Here is a 23,535-nt window from a genome sequence, read left to right on the forward strand (position 1 = left end):
AATGCCAGCAGCCATGCCCCAGAGCAGAGTTCGGGTCTGAGTAACCGCCCACTGCAGGGGACTGTCCATCCTGTGTTCTGCTCCTCACTTACCTTCTGTCCTCCTCCAAATTAGCCCAAGGCTCCTTCCTGCCTCATCAGTTCCACTAAGCCCCTAGCACAAGTCCCCAGTCTTATTCACCACCCTCGGTCATCCATTCACTGATTCTGTTCACTCCCTAGGCCATTCCCTCATTCAATAAATACTTTCTGATCCCCTCTTGGGACTTCCCTGGTGGCTCAGATAGTAAAGCGTCTGCCTATAATGTGGGAGACCCAGGTTCAATCCCTGGGTCAGGAAGATCTCCTGCAGAAGGAAATGGCAGCCCACCCCAGTACTCTTGCCTGGAAAATTCCATGGACGGAGGAGTCTGGTAGGCTACAGTCCATGGGGTCGCAAAGAGTCGGACATGACTGAGCGACTTCAATGTCAATGATCCCCTCTTACATGTCAGACACTGAGGCTGCAAACAACACAAAGGAGCATCTTCAAGGAGCCTCAGCATAAGGCTATCTAACCCGTTTCTTGCCCCAGTCCCAAATCCTTATCCAGGGCTAAAGACTTGGGTCTGCACTTCAGTGAGAACATGGAAAAGCATATTGAGCACCTTTCCTACCCTTCTCTTGACTCAACAGCTCCTTGACTCTTGAACCACATACTTGGACAATTACTATCAAACTTTAGTTAGCATCAGACTCACTTGGGAGTTTGTTAAAATACAGACTCCTAGACACCACCCTGGTTCAGGGTACAACTCAGGAATCTGCAAGAGCCAGATGATTATTTGGGAGGTAGCCTTTAGATCATACTTCCACAGACTCCAAAGAGAGGCCTCTGCAGCCCATTGCCCCCACACCTCCACTCAGGGTCCTGCAGGAGAAAGTCACAGATCCTGACCTCCCATGATCACCAAAGACACTGCTAGCCAGTGATCCTTTAATTCATCTACTGTGAACCTGGCTGAATCAAACTTCCCAGAGCAGTGGTTTCAGCCCTTTTCTTCTTTAAAAAAAAAAAAAAAGTAAAATTTCATGCATACAAAGAGTAACAGTGACTACCTGCAGCCCTCATCCTTGGCAAATACTGCCTCATCACACCTCTATCCATTCCCCCCACCCCATACACAATATATTATTACATTTTCCAGTGGGATTATTTTTGAAGCAAATCCCAGACATTATATCATTTCACCCATGAACATTTCACTACATATTTCTAAAAGATAAGACCCTGAGGTATAATTTAACTGTCCTCTGAATCTCCCACAGAGCAGTTGCTAGATCTAGACTCTGAGGACTCTGATCAAAGATCCAGCTCTTCCTTTGGCGAAACGCCTTCTGTGGTAGTGGTGGTGTGTTTCTCCATCAGAAGGCCCGTAACGTCTGATCATCACTTCTTATGTTGCAGCTGTCAGTGCTCAGTTCCTACATCCATTAGCTCCTCGGGTGATATAAAATGGTGCTTTCTTCCTTCTCTATTAAAGTTCTTCTATAAAAGAAAATTCCCCTCACCTACCCAGTAGTACAGTTTGTATCAGAAAGGAACAACAAATGCTAGATTCTCTCTGTTTATTGACCTGTCTTCACAATGAGCTGGTTCCCTAGCATCTTCCAACAGTGAATGATTGTTTTAAGTATCATCATGACTTAAATACTTCATGTGTTTCTATCAGCTGCAGTTGTTTTTATTATTCATGTTCAAACTGTCCCATTTTTGATAAGTGGGAGCCTCTTCGAGATGTGCTCTGGGTCCTTTCGATAGGATGCTACTGGTCTTTGAAGTTCCCGGGGATTTTTACATTTTTTCAAGTCCCTGGGGCCTGCCCCTCCTCACACTGTATCCTCCACTCTGACCTCTGCCCTCACAGCAATTTTTTTAAAAAATATTTATTCCTTAATTTATTTATTTTTGGCAGCGCTGGGTCCTCATTGCTACATGTGAACTTAAGCTAGTTGTGGTGAGTGGGGGCTACTCTTCATGGCAGTGAATGGGTTTCTCATTGTGGTAGCATCTCTTGTTGCAGAGCATGGGCTCTAGGATACTCAGGCTTCAGTAGCTGTGGCTCGTGGGCTCAGTACGGGCTCAGCAGTTGTGGTGTATGGGCTCAGCTGCTCTGTGGTGTGTGGGATCTTCCGAGATCAGGGATCAAACCTATGTCCCCTGTATTGGCAGGTGGATTCTTAACTGCTAGACCACCAGGTAAGCCCATGGCAATTATTTTTTTCTCAGAAGACTAAGATCACATATTACAAACATCGTCAATTTAGTGCTCCTCATCTCCAAAATTAAGATAATCATGGCACCTATTTCTTAGGGTTGTTAAGATTAAATGAGTTAATAATTGTAAAGTCTTGGAATAGTGCCTGGCACACATTAAGTGCTACATAAGGAGCATTTCCTCCCCATCTCTCATCCGAGAGTTTCTCAGTGACTCCACCCTTTTCCTCTTTCCCTCCAGGCTTCCAGCACTAGGAGTACAACCTTCCTTCCCAGGCTGCCTGAGTGTATTGGTCACCCAGCTCACAGAACACATGGTGCCCTATTCCACGGAGAATCTTTCCTTGGGGACAATGAAAACTGTTCACACACATTCTATCCACAGAGGCTGACAAGCTCTACAAATACACGTCCCGATCTGCAGACACAGCTTTCTAGCTTGGAATGTCACTTCTGAATGACCAGTAAATTAACACAACTGCCAGCCTCCTAGCGTGAGTGGCCAATGTTGTGTTCAACTTTCTAACAAGTTGACAGACCCTCACACAGCCAAGTTTCCTCCCACCCCAAGATTTCTGAAGCCCTGGGAATGCCTGGCTGCCCAGACCTCACAGGTTCTGGGTTCCCAGATGTGCCCTTTCCACCGGACGACAGCTCTCTGCAGACACTGAATACCATGGGCCAGGAAGGCCAGGGACCTTCTAGGCCTTTTTGTTCATGCTCAAAATGGCCTCAGCCTGCAGACTCCAGTCACATAAAGGAAAGAGTAGGCACCAACAAAGGGGTAAAAATCTAAAAGAAAGATGGCAAAGAACAGGCTGCCTGCAGGGATTTCTTAGACCCAAAGCCTGTCCTGAGTCTGCAGCATATGCCCGCTTCAAAGGGCATCCAGCATGCTTGCTCTGCAGGGGACTGGAATGTCGGGAAGGTGTTGTTTAACTGCCATCATGACCTTCCTTGTTGACTTCCGTGACCTGGGAAAAGGAAGGAGGATCAGAGCAAGCCGGGGAAATTCCTGCCAGATATTCAGGTCAGCTTATACCCAACTCTGTCCCTGCTAACCCCAACTCTGATCCTCTCTTGTGACCAGCTGCAGAAAGGAAAGAAAATCCCTTGGCTCCAAAATGACATCCGGAGAACCAAAGACAGGCCTCAAGAACGTCTACCCATCTGCCAAGAAGCTGCTGCCGAAGGTGGAGGAAGAGGGGGAGGCTGAGGATTACTGTACTCCTGGAGCCTTCGAGCTGGAGCGTCTCTTCTGGAAAGGCAGTCCCCAGTACACCCACGTCAATGAGGTCTGGCCCAAGCTCTACATCGGCGATGAGTAAGTGCCCAGATTCAGCCTCATGTTTGGTAGCCATCCCTTCCTAGGTCACAGCCCGCGCTACCGTCCCACCATGAGCTCTTGCTTTCCAGGTTGGTTCTGACAGAACTCTTTATCAGTTAGGGCTAGGTTTATTTTCCTATTACAGAAAACTCAGAAAAGGGGCTTAAGCAAGATAGAGGTTGGTTTGTCTCACATAAAAGATGCGCAGAGGAAGGAGAGTTGAGGCTGGCGTGGCGACCCCAGGGTCATCAGCAGCTCAGGCTCCCATGCCTGGGCCCCACCATCCCCCAGGTGTGGCTTCACTTCTTCAAGGCTGCCTCATGACCTGGCATTGCTAGTAGGGCTCCTGTCACCAACTGTAGGATCCAGACCCCGGGAAGGCAGCGGGAAAGGACATCTTCCCAAAGGGAAGTCCCACCAAAGACTTCCCCTGCTCCTCGCTGCGAGAGAGGCTAGGAAATTGTAGTCTGTTTTTAGCTGGGGATAAGACAAGCAAGAATAAAGTCAGTTCTCAGGTGGGTGGCATAGGAGCACATCACCCTCTGTATCAGGAAGTGTGGTAGACCCAGCAAAGTTGAGGTCACTGTCCCTTGCTCTAGATTTTTACAGCCACCATGCCCCACTCTTCAAAAAAATGGGAAGTGCCTACTGTAAATAATAATAGTAATAACAGTAATGTTGCTTTTGTTGGTCATTAAAAGTCATGTCTGACTTTTTGCAGCCCCATGCCAGGCTCCTCTGTTGATGGGATTTCCCAGGCAAGAATACGGCTGGAGTGGGTTGTCATTTCCTTCTCCAGGGGATCTTCCCAACCCAGGGATCAAACCTGTGTCTCCTGCACTGGCAGGCAGATTCTTTACCACTGAGCCAGAAGGAAAAAAAATAATAGTAATACCTATCATTTATTGACTATTATGTGCCAGGCACTGTGCTCAGCATCTTGCATGAGTGATCTCACTTTATTTTCACTACAGCCCCATGAGAGGTCATCTCATTACTCCCATTTTAAAGATAAGGAAACTGAGGCACAGAGCAGCTAAATAATGGGCCCAAAGTCCACAGCTTGGTAAGTGGATGAGAGCTGGGATTCAAATGCAGTTTTGCCTAACTCATAAGCTTTCATCCTGGTTAGCATTCCTGCTCCTCCCTCCATCCCCCAGGATTCCAGTTTACAACCCACCTCTCCAAGGAGTCAGATGGTACAGAACCCACTCATGTGTGATTTTCAATAGTTGCTGCTTAAAAACCTAGAGATAACTGTCTAGTCATTGGATATCCAGAGGCAGCATTCCTCTTTTTTTCTTAGTAATTTTAAATGGAAAAAGTTACAAAGAACTATATGCCCTTTTACACTAAATTAAACTAAACAGAGTTTTAAAAACAAATTGCATAATCTCCCTTTGTCCTCTCTTAATTCTGCCCTGAGTAACCAGTATTAAACTTACTTTATGTATATCATGGCAAACATAAGGAAACATATGCAAACACTTAAAGGATTTTTATTTCTTTTAAATAATTTTAGCAGGAAAAAGGGAATTAAACGATTCTGTACTTTCAATATTCCTTAGTATAGGTGTGCCATAATTTATCACATCATCTCTCAGTTTTGAACATTAGGGGAACCTGGGCTGTCCTAAATAGGGACTCCATTGTTTACTTTTTAAAAAATAATAGCATTATTGAGATATAACTTACATTCAGTAAAACTCACCCTTTTAAGGTATACAGTTTAGTGGTTTTATTATATTCACAGAGTTGTGCAACCACTATCTAATTTCAAAGCATTTTCTTCACCTCAAAAGGAAACCCCAAACCCATTAAGTAATCACGCTCCATTCCCCATATTCCCCCAGCCTGAGAAACCACCAATCTGTTCTCCCTTTCTATGAATTTACCTAACCTGGAACTTCACATGAATGGCCGTTCACAACTGGCTTCTTAATACTTAGCGTAATGTTTTCAAGGTTCATCCAAGTTGCAGCATGTATTAGTATTTTATTCTTTTTTACTGCCAAATAATCTCTGTACTATTTTTGCAACTTTTTTCCACTGCCTGGCTTGTGGGATCTTAGTTCCCCAATCAGGGACTGAATCTGAGCCCTCAGCAGTTAAGAGTGGAATCCTAACCACTGGACCACCAGGGAAGTCCCTATTTCTGCAACTTTTATGTGAGTCTAGAATTAGTTCAAAATAAAAAATGTATGCACACACTGTGACCCCATATATCACTTATAAGAAATGAAACATACAGAAATAAGAGAACCAATACATAAGGATATATATACAACAATGTTTAATACTGAAGTAGCAATAAAAGGTGTGTGGGGGGATCTGAATATCTTCTCATATTATTAAATAAGTATAGTAAATATACTGTTTTCCTATTTTAAAGGTAATATAAACTCACTGTATAGAGTATAGACATCTTCATTTTCCTAGGTATAATATGTTGACAAGTGAACTTTCTTCATAAGGGTGTATGGATTGAGATAATATAGGGACATGAGTCTGAGCGAACTCTGGGAGACAGTGAAGGACAGGCAGCCCTGGTGTGCTGCAGTCCATGGGGTCGCAGAGTCAGACAGAGCTGAGTGACAGAACAACAACGTCAAATACTAGTGTGGTGTCAAGTACAGAGTAAGCACTAAAAGAGATTAGCTTTAATAATAAGATAGTGATTAGTGTTAAAGAAAACTTTTGAATCTCCCAAAACAATCACTGAAGTCCATCACTCCAAAGCCATTCCTGTTAATACTGTAGTAATTTCCTCTTAGACTTTCTATACGCTACTTTTGGTTTAAAATAGTTGCAATCATATGGATTATTCATTTCATCTTTGTCTTTATCCCACACAGCATCATTCAAAAACTTTTCCCCTTATTATATACTTCTCATATACTTAATTATAATAACTATAATTATATATATCAGATGGACATAATTATCATTTATTTAACCATTTTTCCTACTGTTGGATTTATCAGTCATTTTCATGTTCTTGCTTTTATAAATAATGCTGCAGTGGACATCTTTAGGTATAAATATATTTTTAATATTTAGGATTATTTCTTTAGATTTGATCCTAAAAAATGGCATAAATGGGGGAAGGACCAGGCTGATTCCCAAGAAGCACCTCACTCTTTTGCCCTCCTCTCACCTCAAGAACAGAATGGCTGGGCATTGCTCAGGAGCCACAATGTTTGGGTCAAATACTGGCTCCTATGTGGCCTTGGGCATGTCACTCAAGCTTCCTGAGCTCCGATGTCTTTACCTATAAGATGTGGGTTCGATGGTTTGATACATTGGATCCTGAGCACAGTTTCTAGCACTGAGTGTGAACTATTAAGAGATCAGGCAGCTTCTGGAAACTCAACTCACGGTGTGAGAAGAAGGTAAAGGACAGTCACCACACTTTGCCACTAAGGGTCCCTGTGTGTTAAGGGCAGCCCTGGGATAGAAAACACCCCCAGTCACATTTCTCCCGCGAGATGCTATCATAAACCCAAGGCCAGGTTGGAAGGAAGGTCCCTCCTGATGGGCCTTCTCCAGACAGCTCCCTCCACAGACACTGTCCTGGCCTTCCAGGGACCCGGGTGGCTGAAGGCCCACAGGGGCAGCGCCACATCAAAGCCCTACAAGCCTGTGGGTTCCAGAATTTCTAAAGCTTTTCTCAAGCCTAGTTTATCTCAAGGGGATCACCAAATGGGATGCCTGGTGACTCCAAGTTCCCACTGCTTACCAGCCTGGGGAGGGCAGAGATGCCCCTGCCCTGCCCACCACCACCACAGTCTGGTGAGAAGAGGTCACAGATGGGATAGCAATGTGGTTGATGTGAAGTGTGCTGGTTCAGCAGTGGGGGGCGGTAGGCCCCCCTAGGAAGCCACCTTTTGGATGTCCTCATGGGGAAGTCTTCCTCCCTCAAGGGCTCAAGGCACAGCCACCGTCTCCCACACCTTGGTAGGGGGTCTGAATCTCCAAGTGGGAACTGGAGGGACAGTGTGGAGTACAGCAAAAGCCATCCAGCAGGGATTGAGGCAGAGTGTTCAAGCCCCCAGCGTGGGTGGCCACTCTGTGTGGCCTTTGGCAAAACAACTTATTGTTCTCGGACTCAGTTTCTTTATTTGTAAAATAAAGGGATAATTTCAAAGGCCCCTTCTAGCTCTGAAGTAAAATTCTTTAAGAAATGTCTTATTATATAAATTAGGCTTTATTAGGCTCAAGCACATACTTGTTTTATTACTTTTAAGTCATTCAAATTAGATTCAAATTAGGTTAACCAAGTGTTGCCCTCCAGAGAACCAGGGACTGGCATCAATGATGAGATAAGAATAATTCATCACCTCTTATCAATCAGCAGTCCCTAAATGGGTGCTTCACAAGTGCTTCAGGATGCTTGAAAGCACTAAATTTCTGTAATTTAAATATTCTCACTTTAATCTCATTCACATCTTTCATTTGCTTAGCAAAATCTTTTTTTCTTTTTTCTCCTTGATAGTCAGCAGTGGGGCAAGTATCCTGGCTACAGTCAAAGTGACTGCAAATTCCCAGGCAGGACAGGATCCCCATAGTAAGGCATCATTGAGAAATCTCGCCTCCCTTTCACAACAGAGGCGGTCCTATGAGCCAACGCCAGGGCTCTGAGAAGTTGCTCTGCTGCTTGAATGGTGGGGATTCTATTTTTATTAAAATTACAGTGGCCTCCAAGGTCTGCCTTTTAGGGTCATCGACAGCCAGCAGCCTCTCCCCATCAAGCCTGACTCTTCAAATGCCTGCACCTGCCCCACTCAGCCTGAGCTCGCTTGCCAAGGGGTCTCTCTTTCTCCTCCTTTTTGCTCCCAAGCAGACCACCAGCCTTCAAAGCCAGAGGCATCTCCAAGGTTGGTTGGTCAAAGATGCTGGAGAGGGTTGTTAAGTTGCTAAGTTGTATCTGATTCTTTGTGACCCCATGAACTATATACAGCACATCAGGCTTCCCTGTCCTACACTATCTCCTGGCCTTTGCTCAAACTCACATCCATTGAGCCAATGATGTCATCCAACCATCTCAACCTCTGTCACCCCCTTCTCCTCTTGCCCTCAATCTTTCCCAGCATCAGGGTCTGAGGTGAAGGCAAAGCAATGGCTGAGACAGTCCTCAGTTTGAGACAGGACCTCTCACTGGTGTGTACCCGCATAGCTGCAACCTCTGCCCTCAAAAAGAAAGAACTAATTCGGCCTTGAGGCACCAAGTAGAGCTAAAATTTGACTGTCTTTTTTTAGGGTGGGCCATGGAAGCTGAAACTCCAATACTTTGGCCACCTCATGTGAAGAGTTGACTCATTGGAAAAGACCCTGATGCTGGGAGGGATTGGGGGCAGGAGGAGAAGGGGACGACAGATGATGAGATGGCTGGATGGCATCACCGACTCGATGGGCATGAGTTTGAGTAAGCTCCGGGAGTTAGTGATGGACAGGGAGGCCTGGCGTGCTGCGATTCATGGGGTCGCAAAGAGTCGGACACGACTGAGCGACTGAACCGAACTGAACTGAACTGATGGCTAGACTAGGATGAGTGAAAACACAGCCAAGGTTGACAATTTAACATGCTGAATGTCACCTGAAAGAACCAGAAAATCTGGACTCTGGGCCTCCAAGTATCAAAGGCGACTAAGCACAGCTGGGCACCAGTGATGGGCAAGGTGCTAGGGGAGAGGTGCCAATGGTCCTGCCCCCATTGGGCTTTCTCATACTGGGTGGCAGTATTTTAGCAAAGGCCCCTGGCAATGCCAACCATTTCCTTTCATGGTTAGCCGAATGCCTTGTCTAATCATTAATACAATGGCATGTCTTGAAACCAGGCCTTCTATGCATTGTCTTTTTCCACTTAGCCTCAATCCTTGGAGGCCTAGAGCCTAGTGGGGTGAGGAAGATGACGGAGAGACTCCTGAGGAGTTAAAAACACGGAGGCCACCTTAGGTCTTTGCGACAGTCAATCTCTCCTGAGAACTAAGGAGAGTGGCATATATTTAAACACTAAGTGAATATATGACATGTTCATTACTGAAGATTTACACAACACAGACAAAAAGAAGGACATTAAAATTCCCTATAACCCCATTACCCAGAGATAACCACCGATAAATTCCATTGTACATCTTCCTGTTGCTTGCTACCTCCTTGTTCAGAATTTATCTTTTAACCTTTCAAAGAAACTTGAATATCACATCACTCAACTTTGTAAGAATCTTGCAGGGAAAGTACTGCCAGTGTAATTGGTCCTCTTTAACAAATAAAGAAATCTGAGGGTCCCAGAGGTTTCATCATCGGCAAGTAACAAGAACACCCAGAAAACAGACAGCTGGTGAATCCTGCCTTCATATCAGATGAATTGAAGGAGACCAAAAACTAGAACTGTGCCTGTTTTAAAATTCACCTGCAAGGAGTAGGTGTGGCTAAGACTCCAGAGAAGAAGGTCACCATCAGGGTCATGCTCTCAAAATGACGTGCCACCACAACAAGCAGTGTTACACTCACCAGTGTGTGTCTGTGCTGTGCGTAGTCACTCAGTTGCGTCCGACTCTTTGTGACCCCGTGGACTTTAGCCCGCCGGGCTCCTCTGTCCATGGGGATTCTCCAGGCAAGAATACTGGAGTGGGCTGCCATGACCTCCTCCAGGGGATTTTCCCAACCCAGGGATTGAACCCACGCCTCCCACATTGCAGGCAGATTCTTTACCAACTGAGCCACCAGTGAAGCCAGTGTGTGTCACAGGCATCAAAAAATGACAGGATGTGGGCCATGGTGAACAGGAATCCACAGGTGTGGGAAATCAGCAGGTCCTCACATGTGAGGGTATGGAGAACCACCCCATCAGTAGTGGACGTTCAAACATCAATTCCCAGGGCAGAATCCTGGCCACTTGGGAGCAGCTGGTGGGCGGCTTGGGCAGACGTGTACATACATGTCCCTCCTCCCCTCTGTGAGAACACACACTTGTGGGAAATGGGCTTCTGGGCAGGGGCTGAGGTATGTAGGACGGGAATCAATAGGGCCCCAAGGGGTCAGAAAAAGCAGAACACCAAGAGCTCTGTCCAAGGAGACTGTTCTAGTCACTCCTCAAGGTGGAAGGGGTGCTGGTTAAAGCAAGCTTCGTGGAGAAACTTCGAGGGGCTGGAAGGAGGAAGGAAGGGAAGGTCTCTGAGGAAACTGGACCTCAGGAGAAAGGAGTCCCTTCCTTGGCCCTCCAACCCAGATTCAGAATCCACATTTGAGGTCAGAGGTTCACAAGGAAGGGAGAAGTGCCAAAGAGAACTGGGTCAAAAACAGGGATATAACAATGTTCTTCAAAAGTGAAACTGTCCAGGGGACTTCCCTGGTGGTCCAGTGCTTAAAACTCTGCACTTGCAATGCAGGGGGTTCTGGCTTGATCCCTGATAGGGGAACTAAGATCCCACATTGCATAGCTAAAAAAAAAAAATTTTTTTTAAAGTAAAACTGTACAAGTCCAACAAATGTGAGAGAACAGGTCCGACCGCATTGCTAAAATAAATTAATAAAAACAAGACACCTCTTTTGGTCTATGAAATTAGCAATAAGCAAAAATCAGAATGTTAATTTGAACATGCTTTCTAGAAGATAATTTAGTAACAAGTATCAATTGTGTTCAAAACACTCATGCCCGCTGACCCAGCAATTCCGCTTCAAAAAAATGTCCCCCAAGGACACAGAGATGTGCTCAAAGATACAGCAAGTTGTTTGTTTACAGTTACTTATTATAATAACCACTACTCTCTCTCTAGGATAGAGACAGAGAGACAGACCAGAGAGAGAGAACACAAACGTCCAAAGCTAGGGACTTGAGGAGGGAAAACTGAGGTTCATCTATGAAAGGGAATAGTATGCAGCTACTGCAGGCTCTATGTTGACATAATAAGATGTTTACAGTATATCACCATACAAAGTTTTTAAACTGTATATATGGTATTACCATTATCATAATATTACCATATTACCCCCAACCATTTAATAGAATATAAAAATATATTCATGGAAAAACAACTGGAAGATCTTATTTCAAAAGGCAAATAGTCCTTATTGCCAAGGAGTAGAAATACATGTGTTTTTGTGTTGGGGGGAGCATATTTGTTTTCCATGTTCTACAGAGAGCATGTGTTAGTTTTGTAATTAGCTGACACTTTAAAAATGAACAGATTACCAACATCTAGGATTTTTCAAACAACCAGAAACTAAGGCTGCTGCATCACCTAGATTCTAGGAGTAATTTCTTAACCCTGTTTTTTTTTTTTTTTTCTTTTTTGAGCTTTACCCCTTCAACAGAGGCACATGTCTTAGTTTTTCCCACATCTCTGAATAGATGGCCCTGAAAGTTAAGAATAAAACAACACAGTGCCAAGCGGCGCCCTCCAATCCCACCAGTGACAGACAAGCTGGGTGTCTGGGCCAACTGGGGACCTGCCTCCAAAATGGCTGCTGTCTACTAACAGTCACTTTATGTATCTGCAAATCCCCTTGCTGCCGTTGAGTCCTCACCTAGACTCTGAGTAAGTCAAGCTGGGGGAAATTCTCAGAGGGGTGTGTGAGGACACCACCCCCAATTCTGGGCCCAGGAAGACACAGAGCCCAAAAACCTGCAACAGGCCTCAGGATACCCACCAGGTCTAATCTTCCCCATGAACCCCCTTCTCTCTTTCAGACACAGTCAAAAACCCGCTCTGGGAGGGAGGGGAGAATGTGGACGTGTCATGAAATAAGTCTTGTTGCCTATCTACCTTGATCCTTGACCCCCAAAGGAGCAAAGTGCAAATTGCTATTTATTCAAACTGCCATTTGATTACGTTGAAACCCAGCTGCAGAACCCAGAGAGACCAGTCTTTATGGTGGGTAGGAACTTCCTGTCAAGGACAGTTAATTTTAATTTTTCCACTGAGCTCAACCTCAAAGTGAGGTTGATTGCTACTCGGCAAGATGGACTGCATTAGTGGAGGCTTTAATTGAGCACAGATCTAGGTCCCAAAAGCATAATGTTTGTTGTATACATACTTTGGGGCAAGGAGAAAAATGAAAAACAGACCTTTCTGAGGAAAAATTGAAAGCATAATGTGTTTCATAGTCAGCATGGCAGCCCCAAAAGCCAACTGGGGGCTCAGTGGAACTCCGCGCCTTGCTATGCCTCTGTTCCCATGGGCTGTTTGCACATGTCTAAAAGCTCACTGTGGTTCCTCTCATGACCAACAAAAAGCCCCAGGAAACCAGTGATAGATGCAGGGCCCTTGGCATGTGTTTCTGCTGCATGAAGGTGCAGGGTATTGATCCACGCTGGCATCCAACATGCTCACTTCTGTCCATATCTTCTTACCAGTGGCCTTGAGATGAGCCCTCAGCTGGAGGACACTGCCACTTTTTGGCCTCTTACTGTTATGGTTCCAGACCTTGTCACCTCTTCCCTGAGTTGCAGAACTGGACTTTGCGCTGTTGAGGGAGATGTCATCTCAAAGCTCAGATGGGATCACCTGTCTCAAACACAAAAAGCTCTTCTCAACCCCCAAATGCACATTCTGACTAGCAAGCACTCCATGGTCAGATCCCACACTCCCTCTCCAGACCTTTCTCTCCTCTCCTCTCACATTATATGCTCTGCCCAAACCAGTCCCTTCCCTCCTGCCCCTATTCCCAGTCCATCAGCAAGTCTGCTGTGACTCAGTCCAACCACCTTCCTCCCTTGGCCACATGACTGTGACACCTCCAAAAGAGCTCCCCACTTCTATTTTTCGCTTCCTTTCAATCCATCTCCATGCATCAGCCAGACTGATCTTAAAAAAGTAAACAACACTCACCCCTTCCTTAAACTCCTCTGTGGCATGTGGCATTCTACCACACCGAGAATAAAATCTAGACTCTCCCCTATGACCTACAGGGTCCACCATGACCCAGCCCCTGCTTTCGGTTTCCTCTTGCACCACTACCATCCTTGCAATTACAGCCACACATCTCCCTTCTGCTCTTAGCTCTTGCTGTTGCCTCTGCCTGAATAAAACACATTCCCTCCCCCTCTGCCCCTGCCTAGGCCCTTATCACCCCGTTGTCTTAGTTTAAATGCCACCACCCGGGAGGGACCTTCCCTGATCACCTTACCTAAAGCAGGACTACAGTGATTCTGCACAGCCTACCGCTATCTGAAATGGATCATTCATTTATTTGCTTTCCCCAGAATCTAAGCTTCCCAAGGGTCCTTGACTAACTGCTCATTGCTGCAGCATCAGTATCCAGGACGGTGCTTGGCACACAGTAGATTCTTTTCCTGAACGGCTTTCATTATCTCCAGTCCATCCCTTAGGTCGTGCTATTTCTTTGGCTTGGCATGCCCTTGCCTCCCTCTTCTCCTCCATCACCAAGTGTTGATACCTATAGTAAGGCAGGCTCAAAACCCTCTTTCCAATAAAGTATTTCCTAGCCCTTCAAGAAACGATAACTCCTGCTTCCTCTGTCCATGTTCCAAGGTCACCTACTTTAACACGAAATTTACTCTTTGTTCCTGAAAAACCTTGCCTAGAAAGATAAGGCTATAAATGAGAAAATAATCTCAATGTTGGCTTCAGGAACTTCCTAAAATCAGTTACAGCAACAGACAGCTCAAACAACTCTCTTTCTCTAAACAGTGCTTTGCCCAAGGAGGCAAAGATTTACTTATCAAAGGAAGGAGTATGTATAGTGTTCACCAATCTCCTGAACATCATGATCAAGAATTTTGCCATATTCTCACACTGAATGACCCATTTTCAACCATTCTTTTGAGCCTCACCCTTCAAACCCCAGAAATATCCAAGGGTTCAGAGGAGGGGCTGCTTTAAGGGGTCTCCTGAGGTTCTGTGAAGGTGGTCCTCTCCCTTTCATTTATTCAGCTTGGCCTAATGGAACAGGTTATTCTGACAGTGTTAGAGGAGATCTGACATCTGACAGTCCACTCCCGCCACCACTGGAGTGTCCAGCACCAAGTTCTTCTGTATTTGGTGAATGAAAGAGTGAATGGACAAATGAATAGGTTGCCCACTCTCCGCCTTCTCTAAACTGCTGAACCAGAAATATAAAAAAGACAAAGTGGCCAGGGGGTCAGCAGGAGCAGGGCTTCCACAAGGGAAGTCCTTCATTTCAGTCAGTTCAGTTCAGTCGCTCAGTTGTGTCTGACTCTTTGCAACCCCATGAATCACAGCACGCCAGGCCTCCCTGTCCATCACCAACTCCCAGAGTTTACCCAAACCCATGTCCATTGAGTCGGTGATGCCATCCAGCCATCTCATCCTCTGTTGTCTCCTTCTCCTCCTGACTCCAATCCCTCCCAGCATCAGGGTCTTTTCCATGAGTCAACTCTTTGCATGAGGTGGCCAAAGTATTGGAGTTTCAGCTTCAGCATCAGTCCTTCCAATGAACACCCAGGACTGATCTCCTTCAGGATGGACTGGTTGGATCTTCTTGCAGTCCAAAGGACTCTCAAGAGTCTTCTCCAACACCATAGTTCAAAAGCATCAATTCTTCGGTGTTCAGCTTTCTTCACTGTCCAACTCTCACATCCATACATGACTAATGGAAAAACCATAGCCTTGACTAGACAGACATTTGTTGGCAAAGTAATGTCTCTGCTTTTAAAATATGCTATCTAGGTTGGTCATAACTCTCCTTCCCAGGAGTAAGTGTCTTTTAATTTCATGGCTGCAATCACCATCTGCAGTGATTTTGGAGCCAAGAAAAATAAAGTCTGACACTGTTTCCCCATCTATTTCCCATGAAGTGATAGGACCGGATGCCATGATCTTAGTTTTCTGAATGTTGAGCTTTAAGCCAACTTTTTCACTCTCCTCCTTCACTTCCATCAAGAGGCTTTTTAGTTCTTCTTCACTTTCTGCCATAAGGGTGGTGTCGTCTGCATATCTGAGGTTATTGATATTTCTCCCGGCAATCTTGATTTCAGCTTGTGCTTCTTCCAGTCCAGCATTTCTCATGATGTACTCTGCATATAAGTGAAATAAGCAGGGTGACAATATGCAGCCTTGACGTACTCCTTTTCCTATTTGGAACCAGTCTGTTGTTCCACGTCCAGTTCTAACTGTTGCTTCCTGACCTGTATACAGGTTTCTCAAGAGACAGGTCAGATGGTCTGGTATTCCCATCTCTTTCAGATTTTTCCACAGTTTATTGTGATCCACACAGTCAAAGGCTTTGGCATAGTCAATAAAGCAGAAATAGATGCTTTTCTGGAATTCTCTTGCTTTTTCGATGATCTAGTGGATGTTGGCAATTTGATCTCTGGTTCCTCTGCCTTTTCTAAAACCAGCTTGAATATCTGGAAGCTCACGGTTCATGTATTGCTGAAACCTGGTTTGGAGAATTTTGAGCATTACTTTACTAGGGTGTGAGATGAGTGCAATTGTGCGGGAGTTCAAGCATTCTTTGGCATTGCCTTTCTTTGGGGTTGGAATGAAAACTGACCTTTTCCAGTCCTGTGGCCACTGCTGAGTTTTCCAAATTTGCTGGCATTTTTGAGTGCAGCACTTTCACAGCATCATCTTTTAGGATTTGAAATAGCTCAACTGGAATCCCATCACCTCAACTAGCTTTGTTCGTAGTGATGCTTTCTAAGGCCCACTTGACTTCACATTCCAGGATGTCTGGCTCTAGGTGAGTGATCACACCATCATGATTATCTGGGCCATGAAGATCTTTTTTGTATAGTTCTTCTGTGTATTCTTGCCACCTCTTTTTAATATCTTCTGTTTCTGTTAGGTCCATACCATTTCTATCCTTTATCGAGCCCATCTTTGCATGAAATGTTCCCTTGGTATCTCTAATTTTAAGAGATCTCTAGTCTTTCCCATTCTGTTTTTTCCTCTATTTCTTTGCATTGATCACTGAGGAAGGCTTTCTTATCTCTCCTTGCTATTCTTTGGAACTCTGCATTCAGATGGGAATATATTTCCTTTTCTCCTTTGCTTTTCACTTCTTTTCATAGCTATTTGTAAGGCCTCCTCAAACAGCCATTTTGCCTTTTGCATTTCTTTTCCATGGGGATGGTCTTAATCCCTGTCTCCTGTACAATGTCACGAACCTCTGTCCATAGTTCATCAGGCTCTCTGTCTATCAGATCTAGTCCCTTAAATCTATTTCTCACTTCCACTGTATAATCATAAGGGATTTGATTTAGGTCATACCTGAATGGTCTAATGGTTTTCCCTACTTTCTTCAATTTAACTCTGAATTTGCCAATAAGGAGTTCATGATCTGAGCCACAGTCAGCTCCTGGTCTTGTTTTTGCTGACTGTATAGAGCTTCTCCATCTTTGGCTGCAAAGAATATAATCAATCTGATTTCAGTGTTGACTGGTCAAACAGGAGATGGCAAGAGTGAACGTCGACATTCTAGTAATCAGTGAACCAAGATGGACTGGAATGGGTGAATTTAACTCAGATGACCATTATATCTACTATTGTGGGCAGGAATCCCTTAGAAGAAATGGAGTAGCCATCACGGTCAACAAGAGAGTCCGAAATGCAGTTGGATGCAACCTCAAAAATGGCAGAATGATCTCTGTTCGTTTCCAAGGCAAACCATTCAATATCACGGTAATCCAAGACTATGCCCCAACCAGTAACGCTGAAGAAGCTGAAGTTGAACGGTTCTATGAAGACCTACAAGACCTTTTAGAACTAACACCCAAAAAAGATGTCCTTTTCATTATAGGGGACTGGAATGCAAAAGTAGGAAGTCAGGAAACACCTGGAGTAACAGCAAATTTGGCCTTGGAGTACAGAATGAAGCAGGGCAAAGGCTAATAGAGTTTTGCCAAGAGAACGCACTGGTCATAGCAAACACCCTCTTCCAACAACACAAGAGAAGACTCTACACATGGTCATCACTGAAATCAGATTGATTATATTCATCTCAGTGGCTAGGCCTATTTAGAAGCTAGAATCGATGGCAAAAACCTGTGGACTGAGCTCAAGTTTTCCCCAGATGCTGGCCAGGGCTCTGCCTATCAGCCTGTCTCTCTCACCCAGGGCAACCGCGCTGGACCGCTATGGGTTGCAGAAGGCAGGCTTCACCCACGTGCTGAACGCTGCCCACGGCCGCTGGAACGTGGACACCGGGCCCGACTACTACCGTGACATGGCCATCGAGTACCATGGCGTCGAGGCTGATGACCTGCCCACCTTTGACCTCAGCGTCTTCTTCTACCCAGCAGCCGCTTTCATTGACGCTGCCCTCCGCTATGATCACAGTAAGAGACCTTGCCCTCCCGCTGTCCCGCCCCCGTAGGAAGGGCTATCTGCATGCTTAAAGTAAGCCCCCTTCTCAAATTCTGCCCTGCCAAGGTAGCTGGAAACGTCGGATCCCCTGGAGTCTCTGAACCTCACTTAGCGGTGCTGTTGTTGCTGGGGTTTGGCCTCGGATGCCACTAATGGGAAGTCTGGAGGGCTCAGAGGAGAGGTCTTAGGCCTGAGTCTCTCTTCCCTAAGGCACAGCAGCCATCCTTTGAACGCCAGGGGTGGTTGGGAGCCCTCAAAGCTGGGGTGCTGCCAAGATGCTAACTGTGCCTGGGTCCAAACCAGACTAATAGCCAAGGGCCTTGATGCTCGAAAAACCTTAGGGAGCTAATCTGAGTGGAAATCTAGAGACTTCAAATTCTCCTGCTCTCCAACCTAGCTCATACCCGCCTCTCCGATCCTCCCACCCCCGTCATATTCATCCTAGTGAACTCTCCTGTGGAAAGCTGACAACCTCAGAAAGACAAATACCATATATCACTTACATGTGGAATCTAAAATATGACAGAAATGAACCTATCTACAAAACAGACTCCTGGACATAGAGAACAGACTGACGGTTGCCAAGGGGGAGGGGAGGGGCTTGGTGGAGGAATGGAGTGGGAAGTTGGGATTAGCAGAAGTAAGCTTTTATATATAGAATGGATAAACAACCAGGCCCTACTGTGTAGCACAAAGAACTATATTCAATATCCTATGATAAACCATAATGGAAAAAAATATTTTAAAAGACTATATATACATGTATAACTGAATCACTTTGCTATACAGCAGAAATTAACACAACATTGTAAATCAACTATATTTCAATTTTTAAAACTAAAGGATGAGGCTTTCGAGAAAAAAATAAAAAGAAAACTGACAACTTATTCTTTGTAAGTGCCAAACTATACTTTGAGAATCTGAGTCTTGTGCTCATAATGTCCAAGTTTTTCAAGGTTAATTAATAACCATCTTTAAAAATCACAGTGCTAGTCCTTGTGCTCCAAATGCAGTTTTAGCTGCCCTAATCCAGGTAAAGGCTGCAAGGCTATTTTCGAGAGAAGGGCACAGTGTAGGTATGCATCCGGGTGAGATAATATTCCATGATGACTGCAGGTTGCATTTCAGTGGCATTCCATAGAGGTCAGAGGGGCTTCAAGTCCTTGATCTGTGCTCTGACTTCAGCCCCATGTGTCACACACTGAATTATGGGGTCATCACATAATTCAGGATATACAGTTACTAAGTCTTTCTGGCCACAAGCAGTTGGGATTCAGAGGCTCACTGACTGACCAACTAGCCTGCTGCAGAAACTGCAACTTGCAGCTGGGCCTAGGCCACGTCTGCTGGAGAGTCTCAGACCTTGCTTTTATTTTGGTTCAGAAAGCAATGTCAGAGTGAAGGGGAAAAAACAAAACAAAACGCGGAGCTGAAGTGCTTGTCTTAGGGGATGCCTCATTTCAAAGTCATCCTTTTTATGAGTCTATTTATGGACCATCTTTCTGTGTTAGGCACATTCTGGGTTTCCAAGCAGGATCAAAAAGCAACTGGACTCTGACTCATCACCATAAGGTGAAATTCGCCTCAGAGTATTTGAAGTTAACTAAAAACATATTTGACATTAAAAAACAAAAAGATTCAATCACCCGATCCTTCCGATTCTGTTTAATGTGCTCAACTTGCCATTACTATTATCTTCAACCATCCCCTTAATGGAAGGGGCCTGGCTTCAGAGAGGACAGGGCTGCTTTCAAATTCATGCTGCACAACTTACTAACAATGTGATTTCTAAGCCTTGGTTTCTCCATTCGGTGATGAAAATATTTACCTTGAAAGGCTATAATGAGGATCAGCAGTAACCCACAAAAAGCACTTAGCCTAGAACCTGGCACACAGCAGGCTCTCAGATGTGTTTGATAAAGAAAGGTCGCGCACCACGAAGCACATAACCACACCAGCACGTGCATATCATCATGATAAAGTTTCCAATCCCCAAAGGGGTAAAAAAAAAAAAAGAAAAAGGAAAAAAGACATTCCAACTTTGAACTTCAGTGGCATGATACATGCATAGGACAGCCTGCCCAGTTCCTGACATGCCACTTTAGAGTCTGCGCCCACTCACTGCTGAATCGGGAAAGAATGGACTGTGGGGTCATATGCTTATGCCCGGGCAGATCTCAGAGCATCGCTGTGGATTGTGACAGGTAGACGGTGTGGCCAAAAGCATCATGCTAGCCAAGAAAGCATCAATAGAGAAAACTATATCCACAGGTCAGAGGACATGCAGGGAGTGTGGGCCTATACCAGCTGGCTGGGGGTGGGGAGCAGGACTGGACAGGACCCTGTTACCAGGTGGGAGGACTGATTCCTTTTTCTGTGCCCTTTGTATCTGCATATCTAAAGACTTCCTCAAGCTGAGGGCTCAAACACCAACCCTTCAGGACCCAGGCAGATGCCATAAATGAATGATGCTGGCTGTGTTGGAGGCTGTGTGTGGAGGGGGTTCTCATGGTTAAGCCAAGAGCCCTGTATTCCCTCCACAGGGGACAACTGCTACTCAGTCCCAGCCGGCGATCATCTTGTGAGAATCTGTGCTGATGTGGTAGATCTGACTTTATAGGAAAAGTCTCCAACCTGGATTTTAACATAAAATTGCTCAAATTTTTAAGTATTGGCAACAAGTTGAAAATCTCTAAAATGCTGCAAAGACCAAACAAAAGAAACCCAATGGCTGTCAGTTTGTAACCTGTGCTCTGAGTAGTCCGAGTAACAAAATAAAATGCTAGTTAGCACCATCAGAGACTCCATTAGTGGAGACTGTGTGCTCAGCCTGTATGGCACATGTAGCAGGCTGCCTGGATGGGTCTCGTCACACCCTGGAAAACCACGGGATGCTCCTGTAGCATTTTAGAGCCAGATGCACTCGTATGTTTCTTATTATACTCTTGCTGTAAGAGGTGTTGATGGACAGTCTGGCCAAAAGGCAAAGACATGTCTTTTTCCTCTCTGTCTTTCCTGTTCTTCCTGGGCTAGTTTCAGCTTAGCGCATAGTTTCCCACACTGCCCCTCACAGTCAGTCTCTTTTCGAAAAGCAGAAAAACATCCCTTGTGGTGCTGCAGAGCTGTAATTGTGGTCTGTAGTCAGCCCCATGTCTACCCTACCTTGATCTGACTGTTCCGAAATCACTCACCAAGCAACATCAGTCACTACTGAAAATTCCTGGGAGAGTCCAGTGTCCTGCCCTGAGAGCTGGGGAAACAGAGACCAGGGAAGCCACATGGCATGGTGAGGGTCACAGAGTTAATCAGAGGCCAACGGGCATCCCTTCTGTCACTCAGGCCTCACAGAAGAGTCCTTCGTCCCTATTTTGAGCATCTGGTGACTCTGTAGTATAAGGGGTCACTGAATATCATGAAAGGTGAGACATTCCAGCTGGTTGTAGGATCTAAAACAACTGAATTGTCATGCTTCATCAGAAAAAGAAGTACGGACAAAGTACTGCCACCGGAGCCCCATTTGGACTGCCTTCTCTGCTCTTGGCATGGCATCCTCAGAGCTAAGTTACTGTGGTTTTAATGAAATCTTCTGAGAAATCCCAGGGCAGATACCATGAGGTTCTAAAGATCAGATTTTAGTGTCACCACTCTCCTTTCCTTTTCTTTTTCTTAAACAAACAGTCCATAGGCTGTGTTTGAAGCCATCTTAAAATCTATTATGGATAAGGAAGGTATGAATAAATAAATGAAGTCTGCATTTGAGCAGGAGGCTGATTCTCTGGTGCTTCTGGCTTTAACCAGACCAAGATTTTCAGGGTGTTTTAAGAGTCTCCTAACCCACTGCAGCAAGAACAGGCCTGCCGCCTGGCAGTTCTAACACACCACATATCCTTTTTCTGAGGACTTCCATGGGTGCAGACCATTTTGGGAGGAGAAGGAACTCTGCCTTTGCAGGTTCCAAGGTAGTGAGTGGGAGACAAAGGGTATACCCCTCAAACCAAGGGAATGGGATGAGATGAGTTGGTGATTAACAGGCTTGGCCTATATGACTGATTTGTGTGACCGAGACCTACCTTCTGGTCACCAGGGAAAACACGCCACTAGGTAAACAGTAGAGATGAGACGGCTGAACGGCATCAACAATGCAATGAATTTGAACTTGGGCAAACTCTGAGAGATGGTAAGGGACAGGGAGGCCTGGCATGCTGCAATCCACGGGGTCACAATGAGTCGGACATGACTGGGTGACTGAACAACAAGAGATTCTGGATTTGACTTTTCCTCATAAAACTGTGGGAATTCACCTTTTGGGTAAAAGGTCAAAGGAGGAATGCTTAACTGAAATCATTTCTCAAGCATAAATTGTGGCCTATCAGTGGACTAAGAAATCAATTTAGAGGCTGTGACTAGTACTTCTTGAAAATTTCAAAAGATTAGGAAAGAACAGAAAACATCAGCATGCCTGGCATGTGGCAGAAGTGCTAATTATTTTGTAAAACTCTTTTCTGATACACACATACCTGTGAGGCCCCTTTCTAGCCTTTAAGGTCTCTAGTGGCAGTGGCCTGGGCTTGAATCACGCCCTGCCATTTCCCAGCTGTGTGACTAAGACACAGCACTTCTGTGCACTTCAGCCGCCTCCTTTGTCAAACAGGGCCACTGATTTTCTCTACCTCATCAGGTTGTTGTGAGGACTGACTAAAATGCACACAAAGTGCTTGGAAGATATGGGGTGGGCTGAGCCCATGTACGTGTTAGCTGTGAATTTTATGCCGGTGGGCAACGGGATGTAACACAGAAGAGTTTGAAAATCACTGATCTAGAAAATGCAACCCTGACAATGATCCCTTCCCTCAGGGTCCTAACCCTGGCTGGCGTCTACCTCACAGAGAGCCGCCGGCTTCCTCTGGTGCGGGCCATGCTGTGAAAAGGCCAAAGGCAGCCTTCCTCCTTGTCTCCCGAGAGCAGGTTCTCACCATCCAACACTGGGCCCACAAGGGTGTTGTAGCAAGAGATATAGAACAGAGGGGGCAGTGCGCTGAGACACCGGGGACAGTTCCTCGGCCCGAGGAGACCCACCAAGCTCAAGAGGCTGACGGCACTAGCACTGCCGTCGTAAAAGCAAAATTCAGCCGACCCGGCATTAGGGCCACTGTCGTAAAATCGGCGGGAAGGGGCTTCTGCTGGAGCCGAGATGCTCCAGCTCCTTTCCCCTTCTCTCCCCTTCCCCTCCTCCCACTTAACAGACTTCAGGCTCCCTAAAGAGTTAATGAACTACAGCTTTCGTCTGTTTCAAGTCTTTAGTCATGACAGAAAGAATTACCCTTTTTGCCAGGAGAGGAAGAAACGCTTTAGTTATCAGCAGAGCTGGCAAGGGGCCAGGCAGCCTCTGGAACAGTCCGTGGGGATTAGAATGCCAGAGGTAGCCATTCCACTCCAGCAGCACAGTCATGCCCCTAAGCTGGGCCAGCCCCCAAACCCCATCCAGCGCTGAAGAAGCTAGCCCTGCTCTGGCCTTTCTAACCAAGGAGCACAAGGAAAAGGCGGCCACACCTGCAGCTCAGCTACCAGGATTGGAGGCATGCCTGGCTAGCTTGTGCAGACTCTTGGAGATGAATCACGATAAAATTAAGTTCTTTATGAGGGGCCTTCCGAATCGGG

At 45.5% G+C, this 23,535-nt stretch overlaps 1 protein-coding gene across 4 annotated transcripts in view; it reads left to right on the forward strand.

The window, feature by feature from the left end:
• The window catches only part of DUSP29 (dual specificity phosphatase 29), a 35,685-nt gene that overhangs the window by 7,487 nt on the left and 4,663 nt on the right, over window positions 1-23,535 (forward strand). For 3 of the 4 annotated variants that reach the window (XM_043477249.1, XM_043477252.1, XM_043477251.1), the window contains exons 2-4: window positions 2,498-2,750; window positions 3,347-3,580; window positions 17,629-17,849. In XM_043477249.1, coding sequence (XP_043333184.1) covers window positions 3,381-3,580; window positions 17,629-17,849 — 421 coding nt within the window. In that variant the 5' untranslated portion in view covers window positions 2,498-2,750; window positions 3,347-3,380. The remainder of the gene's footprint in view (window positions 1-2,497; window positions 2,751-3,346; window positions 3,581-17,628; window positions 17,850-23,535) is intronic. The other variant, XM_043477250.1, reaches the window with a different exon arrangement.

This window comes from Cervus canadensis, chromosome 8, assembly GCF_019320065.1.
Source record: "Cervus canadensis isolate Bull #8, Minnesota chromosome 8, ASM1932006v1, whole genome shotgun sequence".
Taxonomy (NCBI): Eukaryota; Metazoa; Chordata; class Mammalia; order Artiodactyla; family Cervidae; genus Cervus; species Cervus canadensis.